This window comes from Montipora capricornis, chromosome 9, assembly GCF_036669925.1.
Source record: "Montipora capricornis isolate CH-2021 chromosome 9, ASM3666992v2, whole genome shotgun sequence".
Classification (NCBI taxonomy): Eukaryota; Metazoa; Cnidaria; class Anthozoa; order Scleractinia; family Acroporidae; genus Montipora; species Montipora capricornis.
Window position 1 is genome coordinate 31,819,773 of NC_090891.1, and position 27,500 is coordinate 31,847,272.

Consider the following 27,500-nt stretch of genomic DNA (forward strand, 5'->3'; position numbering starts at 1 on the left):
AAAGTGCATGGCATTTTCTCAACTTTGCTCTGGTGAAGACAGAGCTCGCAGATAATGATGGTTTGTCTTGAACTGAATGTCATGTTCAAACGATCAATAAATGAGCATTTTTATTCTCTCGTTATTCAGGCGCATTACAGACTAGGCTCTTGCCTATCAAAGGGCGAAAACCTTAGTAAAGCAATGGAATCCTTCTCAAAATCTCTTGAATTGTTACTTAAAGACCCGAAAAGTGAAGAACACCGCAAACAGGATACTTTCCACCAACTTCTTTCTGTAGCACTGAGACTGTCAGGTATTAAGTAATAACCTTGGTTTTTTTTAAGTTCTTCATTTTCGTTAAGAGATTCCCAATTATATTTTCTAATGTATTCTTCGCGTTTTTAGGCGACACGACAAGTGTTCTGTACACAATTCCCCAAAATTTATCTCAAAAAATGATCGATAAAGCAGTCACCGAAAAGGATTGGAACAGACTTCATCTTATCTTCATGGGTGGAGGAGGAGAAAAGCGCTACGAGAAAGGGTGCGGAGGCCTGGGTATAGGATGTGACGCCAGAAACGTTCCACTGGAGGAGGTTGTCAACTGTGATTTTCCAAGGCTAGAACATTTCATAAGCATCTTATTGGATCACAATGCAGTTGCTAGCCAACGAGCTTTTGATGCGGCCATCGAGATTGAAAAATCTGAAGTTTTGGACGTGTTGATGAAAAGAAAAGTCAAATCCACAGAATCTAGTAAATCTGCAAGGGTAAGAAAGGCATACATAGAGTTGCATGTGAACAGTTACAACTGAAGAAAAAAACTAAAATAGAGAGAAACAGTCAAGTCTCCTTCGGCTGTTTTATCTATTGCGTAAGAATCAAGAGGCAACACTGACAAAAAAGGATTTCTTGTAGAGACCCCATGCTAGGTGCTTGTGCAGGCGGTTTCGGAAGTAGAGAGCCGCTGCGATATTTTGCTGATTCTCTGCGGAAATTTGCAACGTATTCTTCTTGCATCCTTACATAACGCTTATTATTTATCCCCAATGACTTTGATTTCACTATTTTTGCAACCTTGTATGTACATCACATTCACTCTAAATCCGGAAAATAGGCCATTTCCGAGTTCATGTCTTCCCCCTCGTCAAAGTGAGTCTAAGTGCGAAGTGTTTGCAATGGAAATTTCATAAGAAAAACTTTGCACTTAGACTCGCTTTGAAGAGGAGGCAGACATGAACTCGGAAATGGCGTATTTTTTATATCTGCAATCAAGGACTGACAAGAGGATATTATTAACTCCTTGTACTTTTACTCCTGTCTATAGCAACGATCTTTCAAAACAGAAGCACACGAAGCTCTACTAAAAGGAGAAAAACGTAAGGCAAGCCAGCTGTTCGAACTTTCCCTGCAGAAGCTTGAAGGCAAAACAGTCGCTGAAAAACGGGAAATGTTGGAGATCTTGTGCGAACTGTACTTTGAACAAAAAGCATTTTCTAAGTGTCTGTACACTGGTTATAAGTTGAAAGCCACTTACCAGGAAAACGAGAAAGAGGTAAACGGTTTACATATTCGAGAGGATCTCTTTTGGATAATTTAATGCAGCAGATTGTGTTATGGCATGAAATGATAATGGCATAAAAAATTGTGGCAGCAATTTATTTCGTGGCTTATTCTACAGAATCCTGTATTCCTGTTTAAGCTAACCTCAGATTTCTCGTACTATTTCTTCTTCTTCCTCTTTTTCTTCTCTACTACTTTGCAATTTAAATACATAAATAAATAAATAAATCAATAAATAAACAAATAAATAAATATAGAAATATTACCAAGAGTATTAGAGCAGATCAGACGCAGTTAGAAAGGTAGGTAAGTGGGTTGCCAGCCACTAGCCATCACAAGGCCGAAGTTCATCCTGGCTTCAAGTAGCGTGAGGAGACCAAAAGCATTTCTACTACCTCTGGAAGGGATGCTAGTCCATCGACATAGAAAGTGTCGCCTTGAGTAGCCAATTTATACATGTGGATGGGGAGAGTCTGCACTGTGGAAGCAGACCTCAAGCTGAGCCACCACCCCGGGGTCGGGGATTCAGCCCACTGTGATCACTACACCAGACACACCACTTTGTAACCTGTTATTTTATTGGTTCGGTGTCGACGCTCACTGTTTTTGTTGATATTCGTTTGTTTAACCAATCTCATGCAACGATGACTATTTGACTAGGACTCGTTGGCCTCGTTGGCTATGACTCGTTTTCCGGAACTTTCAATACGATGGAGGATAGTAATATTGAATAGCCTTGTATTTGGTATGGACTGATAAAGATCTTTAAGGGCCTCGTGTTTTACTTGAAGATCAATATAATGGGGTGACAACGATTGCAAGGGGTAGGGGGAGACTGATCCTGGATTATCGGTTGTTTTTTTAAGACGTCATTTCAGTCTTCTTTTTTTTTTTACTTTATTGGGAAATATTTACCTTTGAGTGTCTCGCCAGTGATGAAGATCCCATTTTATTCTGACAGATCGTACAAGCTGCATTGTGGAAGAGCCGAGGAAACCAACTGCACAAGACGAACGAGTACGAATTAATGGCGAAGTATTGTAGCCTCGCCATGGATTTTACACCATCGTCAGAGTCTGAGACATTAACAGCACTTCTCAGCAACCGTTGTGTGGCTTTTATAAACTTGAAACAATGGGAAGAAGCACTAGCAGATGCAGAAAAGTGCATCACAATAAGGCCACAGTGGTTCAAGGTAAGTTGCCGTTTACAGCAAATATCTTTCCAGTTTTTGTTTTACTGATACTTTTCGATCAACTGCTACACCACTTCAGTTTCTTAGATATTCATTTTCCCAAATTATATTATAACAGCCTTTTTCCTGAAAAGTTCTTCATGCAATACATTTAATCGTTGAAATGATTAGCCGCCAACCGGAGGTTGAATAGCTCTCTCGTAGCAGGGCAAATGGAACAACCCCTTTGTAGTATGATCACTATTCATTTCTTAATAATCAATTAAACTAGATCCGCTTACATCTTCCCTGTACTAATACCCACCAGCTAATAAGATTTTCTTGATCACTTCACCTCCTTTCCTCCAGGGGTACTCACGTCGTGGAACCTGCCTGTTTTACTTGAATCGTTTCGGCGATGCTCTAGGATCGTTTTGTAAAGCGTACACCCACGCTCCGAGTGACAAACAGAAACATTCAACGGCTAAAGATGTGGTTTTAACTGCAATGAAGATACCAGGTTGGTTAAGTTTGCTGTTGAGTATGAAAGCATGCGATGAACCTCGATCGATGTGGCAATACTTGTTGAGGCAATACTTGTTCTCATTTTACCCAGGTCGAATATGCACTCTACGAGTTTACAGCAGCTATCAACCCCCCAAAAAGGATTGTAAAACACCTCTACCTTCCCTCAAGCTTTGTTTTACGCATTGCAACACATCTTCTTAATGTTTCGTATCATCTTATCGGTTTCTCTTTACATACACTTATCCAGTCAGTCTCAACATTAGTAAAGGAACAAAGAACGATACTATGGACTTACCGGTACTCGAACTCGGCCCCTCCAGATCTATAGTCCTGTGTTTTCACCAATACACTACACCGTCAAACTTGGTTCCCCCCACACAGTTCTTTTTAAAATTTACTTTTCTATAATAAGTCAATTGATATCCATATTTAGTGTATACTAAAACAGTGGATAGCGTTGAACGCGCACGCTGTTTGGCTATACTCAGACTTCGGGTATCCTTTGCTATTCGCCGCCGAGCAATTCGCGTGGAATTTGCGCCAGAAAATATTGCAATCTTTGCAGGAATAAACGAGTTAAAATCATATTTTTGTGCTATGTTATCTCACTGCTTTAGTGGCTGGTGGTGGATATTTATGAGAGACAGACAAGGTTTTTGTTATAGTTTTGTTGCTGATGCAGGCGTGCATTTCAATTTGGCATTGCACAAACTATGGTCAACGTTGTGGTTTGAGTAGGACCATCGTAATCACTGATACCGAAGTGAAGTAGTCATATAGTTGTCAATATCTTGATTATTTGCGATCATTATCTCTTTTAAAGGTGGAGAGGATCAAATCACATGCACATTTTCTCCTTCATTACTTTTACATTTGGTAAAAGAAGCGACTGAGAAGAATGCGTGGAAGAAATTGCAATTTCTCTACCTTGGTACGAAATCCAATAAGTCATCTAGAGGGATAGCGTTTGAATGTGACGCTTCATTCGTGCCATTGGATCTTTTGATTGCTTCCGACATTGACAACCTGGATGAGCTTGTTAAACATCTGCTGTTGCGAGGAGCCCAACCGGATGGACTGCGTGATTGTAAAATACCCCCTCTGCTAGTTGCTATGGAAGTAATGAAGTTTAACCTGGCTGTGACTTTGTTAAGGAACAACGCCGATCCATCTTGCATCGTTGGGAATGAAATATTCATTAACAAAGAGGTACACACTTGTACTATTTTGGCCACTGCAATCATGTTTCGAATTTCTAATTGTTCTTGGTGTAAACAGAAGATCCACCCTTGCAGCGACAATGACCTTGTGCCATTTACTTGTAAGGTTCTGTAACCTCTGGTGGATAATGTGCAAGTTTTCTTTCTCACTTTTATCCCTCAGGGAGTCTTTAGGCTTGTTGGTGTGTCAAACCAATATTTTCCAACCCCCACTCAACTGAAGCGGATCCTTGATTTAGTCCAGGGGAGAATCGGGCAGACACCCATCGGGAGATTTTTAAAGATAAGAGTTGGAAATGTAAAATTTCAAGCGTTCTCAAGGAGGATTCTATGTTAATATCTTGAAATTCTCAGTTTTTGTGCTATCTAAAACAATGACCGTTGTCGTCATGTATCAGATGTTTTACCACTTCGACTTTGTTCAGAAACCTCACGCGTTTAAACGTTTTCATATCACCTTAGGGTGTTCAACCGAACCAGTCTATCCACACCCTGCATCTGACCCAGAGACAATTCTAAACCCAACGATGAAATTGGGATAGCGAGTTGACAATTTGTCTTTGTGGACATATGGATCTGAAATGGTGTCGTCGTCCACAGACCATAGCCATAGACCATATCGGGTTCGGTGGAAAAATTGTCAGTTGGCATTTTGCGACCAAGACACGACATTCGTCTAACAGTCTTATCATACTCTCCCTTGCAGGGTCAACCAAAACAATGGTATCATCTTGGTCGAAAGGCTCTCGACAGGAATGATAACAAAAAAGCAGTTATGTTACTCAACATGTGCCTCCACCTTCCACATGACCACGCAGAAGCGCCAATACTGGTACAGGCATACCACTCCTTGGCAGAGGCATACTTTAAGCTAAGCGAGCACGAAAAGGCGATCGCTGCTGGGAGAGAATGCTATAAACTCCATTCAGTCAAATCGGAGGTATTCAGTGAAGTTCTGAGTCTTTAATTGTACCGTGAGAGAAAATAATGGAGCTCAGTGAAATCATATCATTAAGCTCACATTTTTCATCTTTTCTCAGGAAGAAGCCAAGCGATGGCAGATGCGTGCCTCCGACCTGTTTGAGAGGGGCGTCTACGGCATTTGTAAGGAATGTGTCAATCTGGCCGTGATGTACACAACTAATGATCTCAGTCTTTCGCTCTTGTTATGCCAACGGTCAAAGGTTGAAAAACAATTAGGTAATTACACGAATGGATTGGAAGACGCAAAAAAAGCCACAAAAATGACGCCAACATTGCTAGAGGTAATCACAACTTTATCACGCTGTTTTTACGCGTTCCTAGCTATTAATGTGCATCCGAGGTGCTTTTTGGAAGACGAAACTGCATTTCTCGCACTTTACATATTATACAAACGGAGTACTACGTCCCTTGGGGTACGAACGACGATGAGTGCAGAAATCATACTCGGTCACATTGGTCGTAGGCGAATGATCCAATCACTGTACTAACATAATTCCCAGTTTCACTGCGAGGAGAGGCCCCTCGATCTTGTTAGATACTGGACGTCCCTTCCTCTTTCTGACCTATCTAGGAAGATCGAAGAGCCTCTGCTCCCACGGTATAGCTCCCAGTTAGTTGTAACAGTAATACGGTATCAAATCAAATCAATGTTTATTGCACCACATATTTACAATCAATTCGTGGCGAGGAAACCTAAAAAAACCTTAGGGCTTATACTACTCTTAGTATAAGCTTGCTATGTGCTCCAGTGCGCAAGACTTTATCGTTAGACCAACTAACCCTCCTTAACTACAAAAGGTCTACATTTCACTTTCAAACAAACATCCTTTCTAGGGGTATCTCTGTCAAGTGAAATGTTTACGACATCTGGAAAGACCATCAGAGACGATGAAAGCAATTAATGAGTGCGTTAGACGCACTACTGATGAGGAACTCATTCGCGGCCTTCTGAGGGACGCCCTAGATATTGCTATGACCCTTGATGGTAGGTTAATGAAAAAGCAACTGTCTTATTCAAAATTATAATTTTCTCGAGAAAACATGCAACAGCAGCATGTTTTTCAATGCAGGGTGCACTGAAGTGCTGCTAGCAAGGCGGCTTAGAGACAACGAGCCGTTTAACACATATTTGGTTGACAAAAAAATACAATTAGAAAAAAAATTGAGAAACTGAAGAGCATAATTCAAACGAGGCAAACTACTTTCTCCCATGGTGCGTTCTTGTCTTAAGATAGGAGTATGGCTTAGGACTGAGTAGAAGTTTGTTTTTGCTCTTTACGAATAGCATCAAACAAAGTCGGAAAGAAGAGGGAACTAATAAACCGGTGAAACAATGCTTGTCGTACAATTATGTGCTTTTTAACAACTGTTCACTGAAGTGGAGGTGGCTAGTGGTGGATATTTACCGAACCGCGAAGCCGAGAGGTAAATATCTAACCACCGACACAGAGTTGAATACTTGTTTTAGTATATAGTTAAATAGTGAGATAATATAGTACCAAGATGATTTTAACTCATTCTTTCCTGCAATATTTTCGGGCGTAATTCCCGCGTGAGTTGCTCGGAGGTAAATAGCAAAGGATATTCAGGGTTTTGAGTACCCGAACAGAGCGCGCCTTAACGCTATCCACTGTTTTATCATATACTAAATAATTTTATCTCGACTGGTTATTTTGTTGTGTTCTTAGAGGGAACTTCAGCCCTCACAGCTCCTTTCCCGAGCCAACTGCTGACGGAAGTGACCAACAAAGTGATCGAAACGAAGGACTGGGACAAGCTAAGGGTCCTGTATATCGGCGGAGGAGGGCCATCAACACAGGTACTTGGAGGAGGAGGACTGGCAACAAATATCGACGCCTCTAGTGTCCCACTTGGTGAAGTCATTCATCATTTTGACTCCAAGCAACCTTTGTTAATGTCCGCTCTCCTTGAGAATGGCGCCTCAGCAAACAAGATCGAGGGATCCCAAATTATACCTCTTGAGGAAGCCTTGAAAAGGGAAGACCTGCCACTTGTGGAGAAACTTGTAAAGAAGGGAGGAGACTGTTGTGTAGCGAGCCATAATGGTGATCCTATGATTCACAAAGCGTTAAAGAAAGACCTCCAAAATGGTATTTCTTGATTCGGTATTTTTTGCTCACGCATAGGTTAATTAGTTTCCGTAAGTTCTTTGTGAAGCATCAGAGCTCACAATCACCACAAATCATCACTTCCCGATCTCGAGTAGACAAACTGCAAAGAATCTAAGGTATAATGAGATATTTCTTTTTCTTGGTATTCCTATGAATGAAATGAAAGTAAGAAAGATCATCCCAGTTTGATAAGCAACTTAAAGTAATTCCCTTGAAAATGACGTACTATCCAGATTTTTGTCAAACTTGGCACAATTGATATTCATACACAGGACATTGAAAAATGCAATAAAAGATGGGGTCACCGTACTTGTTTTCGCGCTGCAAGCCCTTTATTCTTGATCCTACTTGTTTGTCCGGGGCTATAGTATTTTGGTAACGTGATGTCAAATTGCTCCATCGTGCAAAGAAATGTAAGCAAATTAGACAGCTACAATTTTCACCTTGCACTCAGTGGCTGGCTCCAAATGCAGTTTCACGTCATTTTTATGTAAATACCACAACTTTTGCTATCCAACATTTCATTTTCTTAAAATTTGTTTTCCATGTACCTATTACGAGTAAATAAACCCGTTAAAAACCATGCTCGCTTCTTCTCAACACGACGACAAATTGGCCTTATTCGCTCGGCGGCCATATTGGCCATAGACAATAGATTTCGTACCCCGAGCCTCGAGTCGAAATGTTTGGGAAAAAGTTTCGGTGGGGCAAAACGAAAATTTTCATTCCATCGGGACTCAACATGGCCGCCGTGTAATAAGGCCCATGGACGGCAAAGGGGCAATTTCGGCTTCAAAATCATCATTTTCCGCGAAAGGACTGGGGCGATTTCCAAAAAAACAACTTCCTAAGCGAGAACAGTTATTATAATTGCGCTTAAAAGCTTTTGAACAGCAAAGGCGGCCTTTGTTCTCTATCTCTTCAGGTAGCCGGCCAGAAACGCCGCCATCTTCGAAGTCGTAATGTAATGCGCGGTATGAAATGCGTGGTGCAAAACAAGGACACCACCTTATGCAGTTGGAAGCCAACCTAAAGAAAATCCAGGCATAAATTTGATTCGAACTCATGATAGCTCAGAAAGTAGAGCTATGCAGCGCAATCGCGCAGCCATGTGTTCGAATCCCGTTCAAGTCTGGATTTTTCAGAAAGAAGCCTAACTCATAACCCTAACAAGATTAAGTAAGTGAATAGTTATGACTTTTCGCATGTTTGATTGAATTTATATTGCTTTCTTAGGAAATTTAAGATTCCTAGAAGCCATGTTGGGTTCTCATATCCCTGGTTTTCAATCTGTTCGGGACAGTGATGGGAATACTCTTTACCATCTGGTATGTACTGGGAAGCCAACAAAACATAGGCGTGATGCAATCAGAATTCTCCAGGATGCTAATGTCAATCCACATTTTCGCAACAAGAAAGGAAAGAGGGCTATTGACATACTTCGCCGAAAGGATCTTCGCCGGAAAATAATCAGTGACGCTATGAGTTCTATAAAATCCGAAGCTCCTGATCTCGTCTCCACCAAACCAGACTCCGAAAATGCCTCTGGCAAACAAGAAAAGTCTCAAGTTGTCACACCAGCAAAAACTGAAGATGATGAGTGGTCCGTTTCTAGTGGCGATAACAAAGAACATAAATCCAGAGAAGACAAAATAAGCAAGATTCACGAAAAACAGCAGTGGCGCATAGAAATGAGAGAAAATGTTGCCAGACTTATAGAGTCTTTGTCGAAAAATGTGCTATTTTCTCCATTAAGTACATTCGAGGAACAGGAAGGCAACGAAGCATTAGATGGGAACTGCGTTTCTTCTGACATGATCAGGGAACGTGAAAACGAAACAATGAATAACAGCTACAACAACAACAAGGAGGTCTTCAAAGAATCTCCGGAACACAAAGACACCAGACCTGACGTCATTGACGATGAATCAATAGGGGAAGAGCCCTTTTATGACGAAAGGGAGACCGAAATTGATTTTAATTCACCTTTTGAGAACCTTTCGTGGGAAGTGGACTGCACAGATGATGTTTGGAAGATCATGAGGAGTAAAAAGGTCGGTAACAACTTGCGAAAACGCATTGTGGACAAAATACGAATGCTAGCAAATGGAAGATGGAGTAATGAAAACCTTTGCAAGAGGTTGGAAGGTCAAGCGAAGAAAGCAGGAATCCACCTTTACGAGACGAAGTTGACAAAAAGTCAGCGAATTATTTGGGAAAAGACTGTTGCCTTTTCCAACAGATTGAGTGATTCGCCAGAGCATCGTTTAAACGCAGAAAATGCGGCAGGTCGAATCTACTGTGACATCATCCGTGTCTGGGATATTGTGTTAGACCATGACAAGCTTCAGCGCTCAATCGAACGTATCATAAAGTCAATTGATCGAGGGATGGACTGCCTCATAAAAACGAAGTTGAAAGGGATCCCTATGGATAACGCTGCGTCATCATCAAACCTCTGCTTGCCAAGCAAGTACACGGAAGTTGAGGAGGGTAATCAAGCCCCCAAACGTGAAAGAAAAAAGAAAGAAGCTCAGAAGACTACTATCGGTCAGGATTTGTCAAAGATCTTTTACCCACCAGCAAGTGCAAATGATCAAGACTATCACATCCTCAAGTTTTACTCGTTTAATACACCTCTGGTGAAATCAGTTTTAGAAAGCGATTCTTCTACAAAGATTGACTTTCCCTTCAAGATAACAGAACTCGAATATGCCATTGTTAACCTCCAACCCGATCCATCAACTCCTATTATCTTGTTGGGTCGTAGTGGCACAGGAAAGACCACATGTTGTCTATACCGCTTATGGAATCATTTTCAGCGTTATTGGGAAAAGGCTCTCACTGCTGGTCCTTACATTCCAAAGTGTTTGGCACAGGAAGAAGCCATATGCCAAGACGACGAAGAAGAAGAAACGAGGAAACAATCAACCCAACAGGGAACTTGCATTAAAGACCACCCATCAGCATCAAACACCTCAATGGGCCAGGAAGCTGACGTTTGGACTGCATCTGCCACAGCCTCGGAGGCACGAGAAGATTCTGAAGAATCTCATTTGCAGAAACGTACATCATACCCCGATCATCTACCTAGCGAGGAAATTCAGTTCGAGGAACACAGTCTTCAAGACACAAGCAGCACCAACCTTGAACATCTTCATCAAGTGTTTATAACAAAGAATACTGTACTTTGTCGAGAAGTCGAAAAGAATTTCAAGGAACTTTGCCGTGCTTGCCCTGCAGAGACACCACGCGTTAACTTTGAGGGTCACCCTATTCCCTGGAGGATTCAGGACATTCATGAAGAGGAGTGGCCCTTATTTGTGAACTCACGGGATTGGCTCTTGTTGCTTGATGCCTCTCTTCCGGGTGAACCCTTCTTTAGGCGCGCCCCAGATGGTAGCTTAATTAGAAAAATTGAGGGCTGGGGAGAAGAAGATAACCCTTTGCAGTTGATTCCATCTTTAGAGACGGATGAGGAAAGTGGTGACGAGGAGGGCGAAGAATCGACGGAAAATGTTAAGGACGACGAAGTGCGAACAAAAAGAACAGGAGATCAAAAAAGAGAAAGGGATCCTAGAAGGGAAATCACTTATCAGGTTTTCCAAAGCGAGATTTGGCCCCAAATGATCAAATCGTCCAAGATCGACTACCATCCAACTTTAGTGTGGACGGAAATTAGATCCTTCATAAAAGGCTCTGCTGAGGCACTGCTTGATGGTAAAGGGGTGCTCACAGAAAACGACTACATGCTTCTGGGCAAGAAAAAAGCGAGCAACTTCACGGCAGATAGAGGCGTCGTTTATAATCTCTTCCTTATTTATCAACGCGTTCTCTCATCGAAAAGGATGTTTGATGAAGCAGACTTGGTTTGTAACATCTATCAGCGCCTCCAGAGCATCCCTGCACCTGAATGGTCAGTACATGAGTTTTACGTAGATGAAACTCAAGACTTCACGCAAGCGGAGTTGTCTCTATTGATTCGATGCTGTCGCTCACCAAACGAAATGTTCTTCACAGGTGACACAGCACAAAGTATTATGAGAGGAATAGCATTCCGCTTTGAGGATCTGAAGACCTTGTTCCATCACGCCAAAGAAGCAGCAGCTATGAAAGACGTCCGTCTCAAATTAAGAGTTCCAAAAAAGCTGTATCAACTGACATACAACTATCGATCACACGCGGGCATTCTTCATCTAGCTTCAAGTGTCGTGGACTTACTACTGGGTTTTTTCCCTGAATCCTTTGACAAGCTTAAGAGGGACGAAGGGCTTTTCTTTGGACCCAAACCAGTGCTTTTGAAATCTTGCAGTCCAACAGACCTTGCTTTGCTTCTTCAGGGAAATCAAAGGCAGTCCTCGAGAATTGAGTTTGGAGCCCATCAGGTTGTTCTTGTAGTGTCGAATGAAGCCAGGAAAGCAATGCCAGAAGAGCTAAAGCAAGCACTTGTCCTGACTATTTACGAGGCCAAAGGCCTGGAGTTTGACGATGTACTGATTTACAACTTCTTCAAGGATTCTCAGGTACTAGGTTACTTTCTCATGAACTATCTATCAGTTCAATATTCGTTACATATTACTAACAGAGAGCATACTAGTTATTTCTGAGTGAAACGTGAACTCTCACGGTTATGCTAAACATAATTCGTTTTAGAAAGAAATAGCCTGTTTTAACAAAAATAACCCAGGAACTCAAACTAAGATTGCTGTTAAAAGAAAACATGAAAGAGTTTAATGTCGCAGCCTTTTCTTTCGGAAACACTTGGTAGCCTTGTCCTCAAATTTGTGCCCTTCCAAGTGAGAACAGCACCATCTTGAAACTTCGCAATTAACAAAATAGCAAGTCGCGTTAAGCAAATAACCCTAAACCATAGCTAAACCATGACCCGAAAAGGCTGACACTCAGGCTCCATGGACCATCGGACACGTACTGGTCCACTGACCACCTTACTGGAACTTCCATGGACCACCCTTACGGATACCTTTGAGAAATAACTAATTTAAACACTTACCAGTGGTCGATCATCAAATTGACATAAGTGTACCCAAGAGAAAATGAGGGACAGAGAGGGAGGCGCAAGGCGTTGGCCGGGATATGTTATGTCCACGAAAGTTATTTTTAGACGAGCGGAAGTCTTTGTTATAGGGGAAGTCTGTCTTCCGAGACGTCCGCATGCATTCTTGCTTCGCTCTCAGGTTCTTAGTGAAAAGAGAAATTGATGCGCACGTGGAAGGCTGATGAAGATATATTTTCTTTCAAACATCGGAACGAGGTTGGCCTGCATGCGAACGTCTCGGAAGACTTCCGCTCGTCTAAAAATAACTTTTGTGGACATGACATATCCCAAGGGCTGGACCGGCAGCCTCCTTCTCTGTCCCCTCATTTTCTCTTGGTGTACCATGTTGACTAGCTGGCTTGTAACGTTGATGCATTTAGTGTCAGTTTTTTTACCGCCCGAGTTATTTTCAATCTTAAATGTTTAAAGCTACGTAAAGACGTGGCATTTACAAGTAGTTCCACTCCTTCAGTTTTAAATGCCACGAAAGTTCCTCCGCTGTTTTGTCCCCAGAATGGTTATGATCATTAGGCCATCACAGGCTTCCTTCAGCTTCGTTTCATTCCTGATTGACGGCTGCGTCGCAGCCATAGATGAACGATATTCATCGAATTAAAGGAAACAGGAAGCCAGGGACTTATGTTTTCAGTGAAAGAAGCATCGCTATACATAAAATACATAAAATATGAAGATAGGGAAAAGATTTATATTAAAGAGTCCTTCACCTTAGGCTCCTATTACAAATGAGGACTTTGAGGAGACGCACTTTAATCCTTGCATGATTACTTATTAATTATTAATTATTCTTGCTGATGGCCTTGTGTTTTTGTTAGGCTGGAAAAGAATGGCGAGTTGTGACAAGTTATCTTGAGAATCAAAGCAAAGCAAATGCTTTGGCTCCAACTTGGCTGGCGGAAATAACTGAGGACGAAGTTGCCGTTCACCATTCGCGTCCCCTGAAATTTGATCCAGAAAAGCACAAGGTTCTGAACTCTGAGTTCAAGTATTTGTACACGGCGATCACTCGAGCAAGAGTGAACGTCTGGTTCTTTGACGAAGACGAAGACGCTCGAGCACCGGTATTCGAATATTTTCGACGACTTGACCTCGTTAAAGTCGTTTCGTTATCAGAAAATGACGAAGGAACAGAATTGCCCCGAATGTTTGCTACGAAGTCAACACCAGAGGAATGGCAAAAAGGAGGCCATCGCTTCTACAAGAAAGGACTGTGGGAATTGGCAATGCAGTGTTTCAGACGTGCTGGTGAAAAATCAATGCTTGAGAAATGTAAAGCACGGATACAGGCAGCAGAAGCCATTACGTTTCGTTACACCAGTAAAGAACGGATGCGTGATGAATTTCTCAAGGCTAGTGAAAGCTTTTTGAAATGTGGCATGCCTAAGGAAGCTGGGATTTGTCTTAATAATTCCCAGGAATTTATTTTGCTGGCAAAGCTCTACGAGAAAATGCCGGGGAAGGTAAGTTCAATTCATGGGTTTTATTTAGCTTAAGGAACTTGACAAATGTAATTTGTGTAGCTGTTGTATTGAATGGCCAAATTGTATTCCTTACTTTTCTTACAGCTTCAAGAGGCTGCTAGACTCTTCAAGAAGAAGGGGCTTCCGATTGACTCGAGTAGGTGCTACGAATCACAGAACAACTATCGCGATGCAATCGAGACCTTGTGTCGTGCAGGCCATTTTGACGAAGCCTTAAAAGTTCTTGAACGGTTCAACATCCTTTCTTCGAGTAGCGGTCCAGAAAGCCTACAGGGAGTCATTCCACCAAAATCAACCCGGACTGCCGAGAGGCTGTGTCACCTACTGGCAGACAAACACTTTAATCGAGGTGACAGAGAAGAAATGTATGACGTTTTGCAACACCTTCCGTCCGCTGATCGTATTACGTTTTTGAAGAAAAGAGGTTGCATCAGCGAGGCAGCAAAGACCATGGAAAAGGAAGGAAAGAGAGAGGAGGCAGCTCAGTTTCTGAGGGACATGGGAAGATTTCAAGAAGCAATGGAGTATTCTAATGATCCTAGGTTTTCTGCTGATTGTTTAATGTCCCTGGCTCGTACGAGCAAGGTCGCTCAAACTGACGTGCGACAAATTCTCCAACGAGCTCTGGAGAACTACCAGAGTTGCGATGACATCAATGGACAGGCGGAAGTACTTCTCCTTCTTGGAAAACTGTCCAAGGATGCTCAAAAGTTCCAAGAGGCCGGCAGATTGTTTGACAAATGCCAAAACTGCTGTGGGGAAGTTGAGAGTGTAACGGAGTTGTTAAAATCGACAAATTACTCACCCCCAGAAAGATTTAGTCAGTGGATTGTTGTCCGGTCATTAGAGAGATTACTTCGTCTCATTAACCTCTTGTACAAACGTCCTTCTCAGCTAACCAATGAGGAACGCTATGAAGTAGAACAATGTGAAAAGCATTTCGGAATTTTTGCAACAGGCGTCGCGCACAGTATGGTGTATTTTAACGAGCGTGGAGGAAGGTTCTCCAAAGTGGACCCTGAATTTATGAAGAGCAATGTTTCAAAAACGGAGGCCACGATCGATTCAGCTAATGCCCGCTTGAAGGTTGCACGTTTCCTCATTCAAAATTGTGTTTTGCTAAAACAAATGATCCGCAAGATGTTAGGAAAGTCCTTCTCGAGAAATTCTGTCTGCAGAAAGGTTACAGACGGAAAACCTTGTTGTTGTGAATTCGAACATGAGGATTCCAAAGATCTCTTCGACAAACGCTTTCATGCTACATTCAATTTTGTTTACTTGGAATCTGTTATCCAACGAGGCATTTTAGACATTTCGTCAAACAAAGGCGTGAAAGACGCTTGCGATCTTAACGATGAGAGTATCGAGGAATTTCTTTCATGTCAGCATTTTTATGATTTCTTGTTTCCTTTATCTGGGTGCAGAGAACATCATCTTCCAAACGTCAGTAGCATCAGGAAGACAAAAGCAGTGAAGAATCGACTTTTACGATTCGCATATCACTTATGGACTAAAACAGTGAATCGGCTCGCGGATACAAACAACTTCCTGAAAGTGTCATGCTTGCTACACTTGACTGATTCTTCTCCAAATATGGTGCGATTGATCTGTAAAGAGGACGATGCTTTCGAAAAGATGACCAAAACGTCGGAGGATTTTAAGGTTCTGCTGGAGAAAAATGGAATGGTTAGAAGTCAAGGAAGCAGTTCCGTTTACGAAAGTTATCTGCACTGGTGGGAGCGCGGCTTGAATAGGTTGTACGTGTATGGTGATGTGGAAAATGCGGCCCATCTGATAATAAGACGTTTCCTGACCCTTACAGCCAAACGAAGCTCTATAATTTTTCCATCCATTGCCAACACTTTGATGATCTTAGAGCACCAGATGACCGCCTGTCTCGCACTGTACGCCAGACTGTGTTTAGAGCACCGATACTCGGTTTGCTTACCAAGGAGCTATCTAACCATGGTTAAGTTCTGGGACAGCTTCAGACCTGGCTTGGACAAGGGAACTTTGACGTTGTACCAAGCAGTCGATGAAAATGCAAGACAAGAACCAAACAAAGAGCGACTTAAAACTGCTATTACCTCAATTTTGAACTACTTGGTAAAGCTGACATGCGGTGAGGTAAGTTCATCATTTGACGTTATTGGACACGCTCTTTCTTTAAAGAATTCCACTGTAGAAGAAGCCGAGAGAGCCTTGATGCTCTTTCTCACGATGCTTTGCAATTGTGGTGAAGGAATTCCCACTTCTGCAGAAGAAGTTTTACTTCTAAGATTGCTCATCCTTGATCCAAACGCGAGTTTGCCAAGCCACCTCAAGCCCGTATTAAAGAGCATCCAAGAGGCAGAGGGCTACTCTGACGTTGTCAAAATAATGAAAACGTGGTTGCTGGAAAACCGAGGCGAGGAGCTATTGGACCTTCGTTGGAGTAAGGGCAAACTCTGGTTCGATGGGCCATCTAATCCTAGTGACTATCCTTCGAATTTTTCCATTGACGTCTCCATCCTAAAAAGGAAAGTGGAACAAAGTGACCCAAAAGTTCAAGAAGTTGATTCTGACCTCCAAGAAACAAATTTTGAAGGAGCAAATCTGGACGAACCTGAGGAAAGCATGGAAGTAGAGTTAACAGCTGAAGAGAGACGAGATAGAGATGAAGCTCGATCAAACATAAGTGATATGGAGGAAGCTGAAACCTTGACAACTCAAAGGGTACGCGCGCAGGTGTCCGTTGAGGAGCAAATCTCGAGTTCAAGGGATGTATTAGAGGAACACTTCTCCAGGTTCAGTATCGACATGACAGGTTGTGGAATCTGTGGAACGACCTTCAAAACACCGGCGGACGACCACCCGCTTCAGAACCAAGAAGACAACAAAGGTGACAACACATTTATTTTGTTTGTGTCAGGAAATGACAAGTTATGTATTTTTATGAATGACAAAAAAAACTTGTCTTCATAACACCAGTGAAATTTCCCTCGTTTTCTTAACTTACCGCATGCAATACATAGTTGAGAGAGAAAACTTTCTCAGCCTCAGGGGTTGGCTCGATTTCCGCTGCTCATTTGAGTTCTGGTGTCCTCCCCGAGAAGAGACGGCTGGTAGGACGCGTGAGCGATAGATTGTGTCTGTGACGTAGAAAATGACACAATGCCATACTCCAGACTCTCTTAAAATTTCAGTTGTCGAAATCATGTTTGTTTCACACCTTAAAGTGCATATGAAGCGAATATATATATATTTTTGCATAACTTTACCCTCCAAAGTGTAAATAAATCGAGTGTAAACGTTTGAGTTCCCAAAAATAAAAATTAAGTCGTGAATTTGGCGCTGAAAACTGCTCAATTTTCGTCAATTAAATGGTCAGGAGACTTGGACAAGTTTATTGCGCAATTTCGTCTTGTGACGTAGTGTTGTGGACATAATTTGTCTACCCTTTGACCACCAAGAAGGGTTTCTGAGGCGAAACAACATTTCGAGTGATTCTCAATTGAGTGCTTTCTCTGAATCTTCAAACAACGAGGAGGATATTGATGTTTGGGAGGAGGAAGATGAAGACATTGAAGTGGTGTACAGCCAATACACGCCGTATCAAGACGAGCCACTCGCGCAAGATGATGAAGAAGAAGAAGAGCAAGACGAAGAGGCTGATGTAGATGGCCTTTCACCTGCAGTATTGGAGTCGAGATACGACAGAAACGTTGCCGTGAACTCATGGTTCGTATGATTGCCACAACACTTAAACAAATATTGTGTATTTGATAAATACATTGTTGTTTGTAGTCCCACTACTAAACGAGAGCTCACTTTGTTCCTCTAAAATAAGCTTATAAATTTACTAAAAGCGTTTGTTTTACTGTTCAGGTGCCAGTGTCAACGATGCAACGACCAGAATTTAGTCCGTGTGCTAGAGTTTCGTTGTTGCAGAGCAGTACCAAATGCAGCGGCAAAATTGTCTTTCGATGGCTCCATCGAACTCATTACTTGTTTAACGCAGCACGATGACTACGCAGCTCTTACAAACAGGACGGTACTGCTGCAAGTCGCGCCACTCCTGAGGGACAAAGATGTCCGAACTTACCGCCGTCGATCTGGGGTCCCAGAAAATAAGTGAGTACGGTCCTATGAATTTCTTTTGCGCTAAAATCCAATTTTCTGTCAGTTAGGCTTTTGGCATAACATTATTTATATTGAAAGTTTGGTCTTCTTTTGTACATGCCAACGTTCACCTTTACTGCATCTTTATGTGTGCTTTTATGTTGTTTACTTTGTATGTAGTTTAATTTTGCCCGACCCCATAAGGTGCAGGACTTTAAATTTTCCATTGTGCTTAAGTAAAGGCTGTCTGTCTTAAAAACCTTTTTTTCTTGCAGATTCATCTGAGCTGTTCGTTGTAGATGGATCATCCGCTGGCTATGGTTACCTTGGCTGGGAAAAAACAAGGCCATTGCCAGCCTGTGTATATGATGACATAAGGACATGGTACCAAACCTTGCATAGACAGGCAACAGGCATAGACAGGCAACAGGCAACAGGCATTTTGGCCGCGCGATTCAAATACCAATTTTAGAGCAAAATCGCACAACTTTCGTGCGTTATAAAATCGCCAATTTTCCTCAGACATGATTCAAACTTCGGAAAAGTGTCTTCACAATGTTGAACTTTCAAAATATTAAAAAACTGATTTCGCTTCATATGCACTTTAAAAGCACTGTAACTCGAACACGGGCCGGGTCAAAGAAAACCTTCGCAGCCACAATTCCTCCAAAAAATATAATTTATGCCTGTGCGATTTGAGCAGGCAGGTTTCTGATTGGGGGAGACCAACAATGGCTCATCTCACGCGTCCAGCCGTGCTTTCAGGAGTGAGCGCTGGCTCATTTCCCAAAACAGCAGCTGGTAATCGAGCCTACATCAGGGGCGGATCCAGGATTTTTCTTAAAAGGGAGTGCACACCTAAGAATGTCTTAACTTGCGGTTGGGGGAGGGGAGGGAGTGCGCACCTCCTGCACCCCTCCCCTAGATCCGCGCCTGAGCCTGTATGTTCCAGTTGTCTTCTCAGTAAATAAAAAGCTGTATCACCACAATAAAACACATACTACTATCTTTTCAATTTATTTTCTCTGGCTAGACAATCTCGAAGAGAGAAGCCCACTCTTCCAAGCAGAGTTGATACACTCAGAAGGGGTGGCAGAGACAGCTGAGACCCACCAAAGGTCCCAAGGCCATTTAGAAAAGTTAGAGCAATTCCAAAGTTTCAGAAATCTGTATGTGGCAGAGATTTATCCTTATATAATGCAACTAGGAGACGACTTATTTGCCGAGAGGAAACTAATGGAGGATGTAACTCTCGACTTCGAACGTCTAGAAAGGTGTCGTGATTGTCTTCTTTCTGAAGTGAAGGAAATAGAATCGAACCGCCGCTGGACTAATACCACATTGCTTTTGGAGGCAGTGAAAGAGTTCAAAGCTGAACTGGAGAAAACTGAACAAGGTATGGAGGCAAATAAACCGATGTTTTCCATTGACGACATACATTACCTCAACGACCAATCATCTAAAACTTTGCTTAAAAAACAAAGCCTGAAGTTATAGGCCTCACTGTAAAGGACAACAATCGGTACTTAAATTAAAATACCCACGAATTCCAGTAGGCCGGCTGTAAGAATGTTTTCTTTTTTATTTCGAGTAACTCGTGTTTTTATTCCGTTAGCTGTGAAATCCTAAATGAATGAAAATGTTTCTTTTATACTTCGAGACTAAAAGCGTTCCTCTTGTCGTAATTTTTTTTACAGGTATATCTTTCTCTCAGCCTAAATATGTTACATGAAGAGACCATTTCGTCGACTAAACATTCTGTTCACAAACTGATTTTGTTTGTTTTGTTTTGTTTTTTTTTGTTGAGAGGGGGCTGTCTTCCTCGCCGTCGGGTATGAGGTTCCGACGCGAGCGGATACTTAAGGGATAATCAGTTAACGTGCTGCCCAGGATGGATGAGATTTTTTCACTAGGCTTAAATTTGCCATTACATATTCAATAATTTATTAACGATGAAGACGATGATAATGATGATTCATCTCAACCTAATTTTTCTAATCAATGGTGATCGAGCAGTAAGAGAGTTTTTATCGCTTTGTCACTGAGTAGCATCCTCCGTGACCTTGAAGCACTGAGAGCTATGGTCCCAACTGGACAGAACTTCTTAGTCCGGGAAATAAGGACTGGTATTTCTTTAAGTTCGCTTAAAGTAAAGTCAGGTTCCTTTAGCCAGTCTGTCGACCTTACCAGTCTTCAATGTCGCATTAACCGGTCCTTGCTTGCTTGTTAATCCTCACGGACTGTTGCAAGCTAAAAGAACATGAATGTGACATCTTTCAATTTTTACTCAGCCAAATCAGATTCCGTAGCACAAGGACACGAAGATTACGAGGAAACAGAAGAAAGCTTCGACGAAAATGAAGAAGACCTAGATGAAATACGACTTGAAGATGTTAACCAGATGAAAAAGAAAAACCGAGGAAAAAAACGCGGAAAGCATCGGAAACAATGACGTTTTAAAAGTTAACGTTCCTTGCTTAGGGTTAGAAATAGATGGAATGGACGATTCGAAATGTTTTACTTTAAATTAGCAATACAAGTTCTGCATGATAAATTACTGACGAGCGTTTGCATGCGCAGTTTAAGTAGTTGTCGTTTTCTACGGATTTTGGTTAAGAAGCCCTTGACATGGAACTACTACTACCTGTAGCTTTTTACTATAAAGTGCAGAACCTGTTTTTATCATGGTCAAACCTTTTGATACTTGTTGCGTTGCCTTTTTTTCGTCGGAATGCATCACTGACCGAACATACCACGAAGTTACGTTCAGAAGAGTCGGGCTAATAGTTTATGCTCATTTGTGCAAAAAAATCGCAGTCTGTAGTCTTAAGGACGTTCGCGCCCAAAATGTTCCCAAATACAGATTTTTTTAAAACTTGCCACGCAGAAAGGCAAAAAAATTGGGGTCACCGTGCTCGTTTTCGAGATCATGAGGCGCACTTTTAGAAGCTTGCGTTATTTTAAGACGATCTTAGCTTACAACTGTCAGCAATAAAAGAGCCACATTAGTGAAATTTAGATCAGGTAAACATACTCAATTCAACATAACTAACATAACTAAATAAACTTTTGCAGCTGATGTCTTTTTCTGAGGTGAAATAGACCTTGAAAAATGATACATATTAGTCTAAGAAAAAAAGCTTCGGTCGCACGAGAGCACGAAAAGCGAAATATTTGTAACTTCTCATGTACAGATTTTTTTGTTTTTTGTTAAAATGGACAAAATCGGGAAAGGAAGTGACGTGTGCGTGACATGCGCGGAAAAATGCGCAGTAGCAATGGGCGCGAACGTCCTTAAGAGTAGTGTTAGAGCGCCTTTTGTAGACAAATGATATCATTTCCATTAATGTGAATAAATTATATTTTAAGCATTTGGAACACTTCTTTTGTAACTTGAGGCCTTTGCAACTGAAGCGGTGTGAAATTTGAGCAAGTTCAGACCAAACAAAAACAAAGGATAACAAAAATGGAACCTTGATGGAATTTGAACCTCAGATGAGAAGAACGGTTGTTTGCGGCAAGATGTTTGAGCATGCGCATTGGCTGAACTACGCCGCCACGTCTGCCGCCACCTGTTTCTAAATCCTATTCATTCTTGGCAATAAAGGCCCTTAGACATGGACTAAAGGGAAGAGGCCTTGGGTCGAGATTATTGAGATTAAATTTCTGATTTCATAAAAACGTTTGCAAAACAACTGATACCTCGAGCCAGGCATAAGGTTTCGGGGCTGTCCGTTGTCTTTTCCGTCGTTCATAAAACTCGCTTCCCCTGCATTTGCGCAGGCGCAAACTACAAACTTCCGCCATTTTATAATCTCATTCCAGAGCTCTTCTATTTAACGCACAGGGGAAAGATCCGAGGATCGGTTGTCCAGAATCCCGTTTTGTGCGTTGCCGGATTCTAATGCAACACCGGAAATCTGGATAACTGCTTACGAAGGCGTTCGCATCAACCTCGTTTTTTGGCAAAATGTGTATATTCATATAGTATCCTCTCTTTATATTTTAGCTGTTGGAATATGGTTGGAATAAGGGAAATAAAAAGATCCGCGAATACTTTTGTGATTTTTTTACTTAAGCAGTCTGTTCCTATCGTCGACAATCGAGTTGCGTGTGACAACCAAATTTCTCAAAATTGCTAAACATCCAACTCAAAAAAGATTAAGGAATCTTCCTTCGCGCAAACACCCTAAGATGAGGGTCTGTTATAGGGGGTCGCACAATCCGCAAAATGCCTCTCTTTTTAGTCCGCTAACTGCATTCTTTTTCTCCTTAAAACCGAAACCGCCTTTATGGCCAAATGAGAATACCAATAACTGATCTTTTAACAGTTCTTCACACGTTGTTTCTCATCACAAAGACCACGAGATCTTAACAACAAAACGTTTTTTATCTAGGTCCTTACAAATAACCTGTGAACAAAGAGTTTCGACATGTAATGAGAAATTCACAAACACGTTGTTTATAACGAAGCACCAAAGCCAAATTTAGAAGGTTTAGATGTGCTCGTGTATTCAGAATTTCGTGACAAAAGAAGCTTGTAAACCTAAATTTGCCTTTACCACGAAAAGTGCCCAGCTCAGTGTGACCTGACGGTGGTCATAAGTTCGAAACCTAGCTGGCCGTTCCAGCAGTGCAGATATAGGGAAAATATCTGTTTACAAACATTGTTTCTGTTATTCAAATGTGCTAACCACAGAAACAATGACCCTTTGTTTCGACAGCCAATGAGCCTCTGGTTGGCACATTAATGACAATAGGTGACGTCACCGACATCTTCGCCAGTTTACTCGGTAGAAAGGGGGAGGGGTAGATTTGATTTTCTTCTTATGTTCAGGACTCTTCACCACTTCCTACGCGTATCTCGCGAAGACGATAGTTGTTGATCATGGTGATAACGTACAATAATAGTAAAGCATTATCGTGATGAGAATTGTGACGTTTCGACTGCATGATGATGGGCTTCAACAGACGATGCGGTCCGATGGTTGCAAGTAACCTTTTATGGCATGGTGATCCGCGGTGAATGGTAAGTTTCGATCGTCGCCGTTCCAGTCGGTTGATAAGCACCTCTCACATCAAGGCAGCCGAACCTTAGATCATTAGTTGTTGTATAAATCTTCCATTGAAATGGATCGTCCTTTCGAACCGAGATCGGCATCCAACGATAAAAAGAATTTCAGATGCTAACTGCGGTGGCGCTTTGTCTCTTCCTCATCAACGATATTACTGTCAGTAGTGTACTCCGCTTATGTAGCTCTTTGCCAATCATAAGGCCAGATTTAGTTCCAAATGGACCAATCAGAGACATGTTGTTTGGGCGGGAGGCGGTCTTTGCTAATGAGCAGCGGGAGTCCATAAATGGAATTAACACCGGAAGTACACTAGTAATGCTACGCGAACCGGAAATCAGGCCAAAATTACGCCAAATAAAAGTTACAAACGGTTTCTATTATATATATGACTAGCTCCGTGAGCGGGCAAGATGAACCAAATCGCGGGCTGTGATTGGCTACCCGAGCGGGTAAGATGGAGCTATCTTCCCCGCTCGGGATTTCTCGCTTGGTCCCTCAAGAGCAGTTTTTGGTGTTTTATCCCATGTAATAAATCCTTTATTGACCAAGCTTGTTCGGTCAAGATGGCTGGATGTTGGGGTGTCTCGAAAACTAAGACCTAAGAGCCCCTGTAAATTTCAAAAACTAAGACCCAAGTTCCCTTCCAAATCTCGAAAACTAAGATCTTTTTACACACACACACCAAACAAACAACTTACTTACAGATAGACATATTTACATATTTACAGCAAAACAGTATACATTGCTTCCCATACTGAAAAGAAAATCAAAGCATTAAAGTTTAAGGGCTGTCAGTTGCAAGGCTGTTGCGAAAAGGCGGTGAAGGATTTGTTGGTTTAGGGACTTATCAAAGTAAAAGAAGCAAGAAAAAAGGGTGGTTTTCTAAATTAAAGTTTTCAGTAATTCCCACTTCGTTTGTAAGGTGCCTGCAACCTTTTGTTCAAATAGATACTCTGTAGGTCGACTTAAGATATCTGAAAAAGCCTTCTACCTTTGGTAGCGTTTTATTGCTTTTACAAATCCAGATATAATGTCTTGCTAAAAGGAGGCAAAAATTCATTTGACAATGATTTTTAGAGGAGTCTGGCATCAAACCTAATGCTATAGGGAGATTGAATTATTAGTTTTCTGGAATAATCTGAGACGAAATAAAGCGTTGTATAAAGAAGGTCCAATAAGCGGTCACTCTGGGACAGGACCAAAAGAGGTGACTAAGTTTTTTTGGTTCATCTCTGCAAAAGGAGCAGTTTGGGTCGTCTTGTAGGCCGGTTTTAACTAAAAATTCGTTAGTTGCTATTCGTCTGTGCAAAACCTTAAACTGAAATTCGAGAAGTCTTGTGCTTGTACAGCACTTAAAAGGTAGTTGGTAAGTATCATGCCACTTAATACATTCTTCATCTTCTATACCGCATTCCGTTACCCATTTCTGCTGAGCCTGCCTAGGAGGCACAATTTTCCGGGATATAAGTTTTGCGTAAACTAGTTTGTTTGCTTTTTGAGCTTGCAGTTGTTTAGTTGTAAGACTTTCGTACTCGTTTTTAGGATCATTGGGTACAAAGCTGTTTTGATGTGTTTTCCATAAGAGTTTAATTGTGGATTCCGCAGTACTTAAGAGGGCAAACTCTTATTCCGTACCTAGTCTGCAATTCTGTGAGAGAAAGAAAATTATTGGAATCGTCCTTCAAATGTTTCCATTTTCCTCGGTTTTCTGCATCCAAATATTTTTTTATCCTGGTGGCTTTCAAGGACTTACTGAAACAAACATTATCTATCATTTTAAGAACCTCTTTTGGATAGTCATTAATGATAGTGTTTCGCTTAATGTTGTCTCCTTTTCCACTCCACAGGAAGGCGAAAAAAAGTTTGTTTACTTCTTTAATAGCCTTCTCATTTCAAGGTAGCGGTGATAAGACATAAACAAGTTGCGAGACAACAAGGCTTTTAAGTACTGCTATTTTACCCATCAGTGTCAGTCTGCGGTAGTTCCAGCTGCTTAATATATTCCTGACCTTTACAAGTTTTTGGTCGTAATTTAAATCAGTGGTTTCCTCCGGGTGAACTGAAAGCCAGATTCCTAGAGTTTTCGCTTTGTTTTTTTGGCCATTTAAAATTCCTCTCAGGAAAAGGAACATCACTGCTCCCACATTTTGCTCCAATCCATAGTGCCTCTGTTTAATTATCATTCAATTTCAAACCCGAAACTTTGTAAAAGTCGTCCAGAGTTTGAAGGCAAGCTTTTAGAGAATCCCTTGATCCATCTAGTATTAACGTTGTGTCATCAGCATATTGACTTAACTTTATTTCTTCGTTATTTATCAGAAAACCACTAATTTTTTTAATTCTGCGGATTTCCTTGGCTAACATTTTAACCGCTAAAGCGAACAAATAGGGTGAGAGGGGACAACCCTGCCAACACCTCTTTGGATTTCAAAAAAATCACTCGTCCAACTGTTATTAAGATGCAGCTCTCTGGACAGCGGTAACAAATTGTGAACCATTGTATTAAACTAGTGCCAAAACCAAAATAGTTAAGAGTTTTTTTTAATGAAAGTCCATTCTATTGTGTCAAAAGCTTTTTCAACATTAAGAAACAAAAGTAGTACTTTGTAATAGTCTAATGTTTTCACTTATAAATCTGTCTTTTATAAAGCCAGTTTGGTCGCTGTTTATTAGATTAGGAAGAAAGATTTTTAATCGTCAGCAATTGCCTTAGCCGTTATTTTATAGTCGCAATTAAGCAGTGTTAAAGGTCTCCAGTTCTTAAGAAAATACGGCAGGGCGTCTTTCTTTGGAATAAGCTTAATTGCTTAATTTGGAATAAGCTTAACTGTTTCGTAGGCGTAATTTAATGCGTCGATTAAAGTAGAAGATATGTCTCTCCAAAAGACTTTATAGAATTCAGCTGGTAAGCCATCGGTTCCTGGAGTTTTTTCAGGTTCCATAGTTTTCAAAGCATCTAGAGCCTCTTTTTCGTTAAGTTTTCCTTCACATGCATTTCTTTCGTAATCCTTAAGGGCCGTATCGTTTTCACCGTCAAAGAAAGCTGACGTGTCAAGAAAGTTGGTTACCGTGACTTTAGATTCATAGAGGTTTTTATAAAAAGACGTACACTCACATAGAATATCTCCATCGGAGTTGATGAAAGCGCTATCACTAACCTTAATGTGACTTATTGTGCTCTGTTTAAAATGCCTTTTCTCTAGACTTAAAAAGTACTTTGACTTCTCTCCTTCATTGTACCATTTGGCTTTTGATCTCAAAATTGTGCCTTTTGTACGATATTCAATTATTTTTTCATACTCAAGCTTTTGTTTATCAATAATTTCATCCTCAAGGTGTGAGGTTTGTGACTCAGTGAGGTTTTCATTGTCGAGTTTCTCCTCTAATTTGACTATCGATTGTTCTAACTCCATTTCATGTAGTTTTGTTTGTTTCTTCCTGTGCTTTGCATAACATAATGATTTCTGACGAACTTTTAGTTTCATCTTTTCCCAAAGAAGTGAGGGGTTGACGAAATCATCATCTCTGTATTCATCAAGCGTTTCCTGAATAGTCTCCTTAGTTTGGTTGACGTAATCGAGTTCAGTCAAAAAAGATGCATTTAATTTCCAAAGTCCCGGTCCCCTAGAATTTGAGTGCAGGGATAATTTTAATATCATCATAGAGTGATCTGATTTGTATCCTGAGTGGATATCAGAGAGGGCTGTAATATTAGCAACACTTTGGCTAATCAAGAAAAAGTCGAGCCTGCACTGTACGTTACAGCTGCGTCGTCTCCACGTGTACCTGCTAGTTTCCGGGTGCAAAGTTCTCCATATATCAACTAGATCAAGTTTCTCAGAGAATTCCTTGATGATTTTAAGACAGTTTTGATGCGTTTTTGGGAGACCGCCCGATTTATCCTTCTCTAGATCAAGTACAAGGTTGAAATCACCTGCTGTGATAATATTGTCACATTTGAAGTCATCAAGGTGTCCAAACCAATCTAAAAAGAAAGCTGGGTTGTCATCATTTGGGGCAGCAATGTTAGCCAAGGTTAAACTTCTGTCATTGGCCTTTATGTCGCAAATTATAAAGCACCCTGAGGGGGTCAACGAAAGTTCTTTCAATTTGCAAACTAAAATTGTTATTAAAAAGTATGCATACCCCAGCTTTATTACTTTCGTACGCACTAAAAATAGTTTGG

The 27,500-nt window shown here is 41.3% G+C and overlaps 1 protein-coding gene and 1 long non-coding RNA gene across 2 annotated transcripts in view; one reads left to right on the forward strand and one right to left on the reverse strand.

The window, feature by feature from the left end:
* The window catches only part of LOC138014960 (TPR and ankyrin repeat-containing protein 1-like), a 42,453-nt gene extending 20,013 nt beyond the window's left edge, over positions 1–22,440 (forward strand). Inside the window, exons 6-20 of the mRNA XM_068861853.1 lie at positions 130–295; positions 388–752; positions 1,310–1,537; positions 2,507–2,740; positions 3,089–3,239; positions 4,071–4,456; positions 5,174–5,407; positions 5,508–5,732; positions 6,286–6,436; positions 7,140–7,562; positions 8,820–12,106; positions 13,473–14,117; positions 14,223–17,019; positions 19,273–19,635; positions 20,531–22,440. Coding sequence (XP_068717954.1) covers positions 130–295; positions 388–752; positions 1,310–1,537; positions 2,507–2,740; positions 3,089–3,239; positions 4,071–4,456; positions 5,174–5,407; positions 5,508–5,732; positions 6,286–6,436; positions 7,140–7,562; positions 8,820–12,106; positions 13,473–14,117; positions 14,223–17,019; positions 19,273–19,635; positions 20,531–20,691 — 9,816 coding nt within the window. The 3' untranslated portion in view covers positions 20,692–22,440. The remainder of the gene's footprint in view (positions 1–129; positions 296–387; positions 753–1,309; positions 1,538–2,506; positions 2,741–3,088; positions 3,240–4,070; positions 4,457–5,173; positions 5,408–5,507; positions 5,733–6,285; positions 6,437–7,139; positions 7,563–8,819; positions 12,107–13,472; positions 14,118–14,222; positions 17,020–19,272; positions 19,636–20,530) is intronic.
* LOC138014978 (uncharacterized) overlaps positions 1–27,500 on the reverse strand; it is a 177,416-nt gene that overhangs the window by 111,550 nt on the left and 38,366 nt on the right. The window lies entirely within an intron of this gene.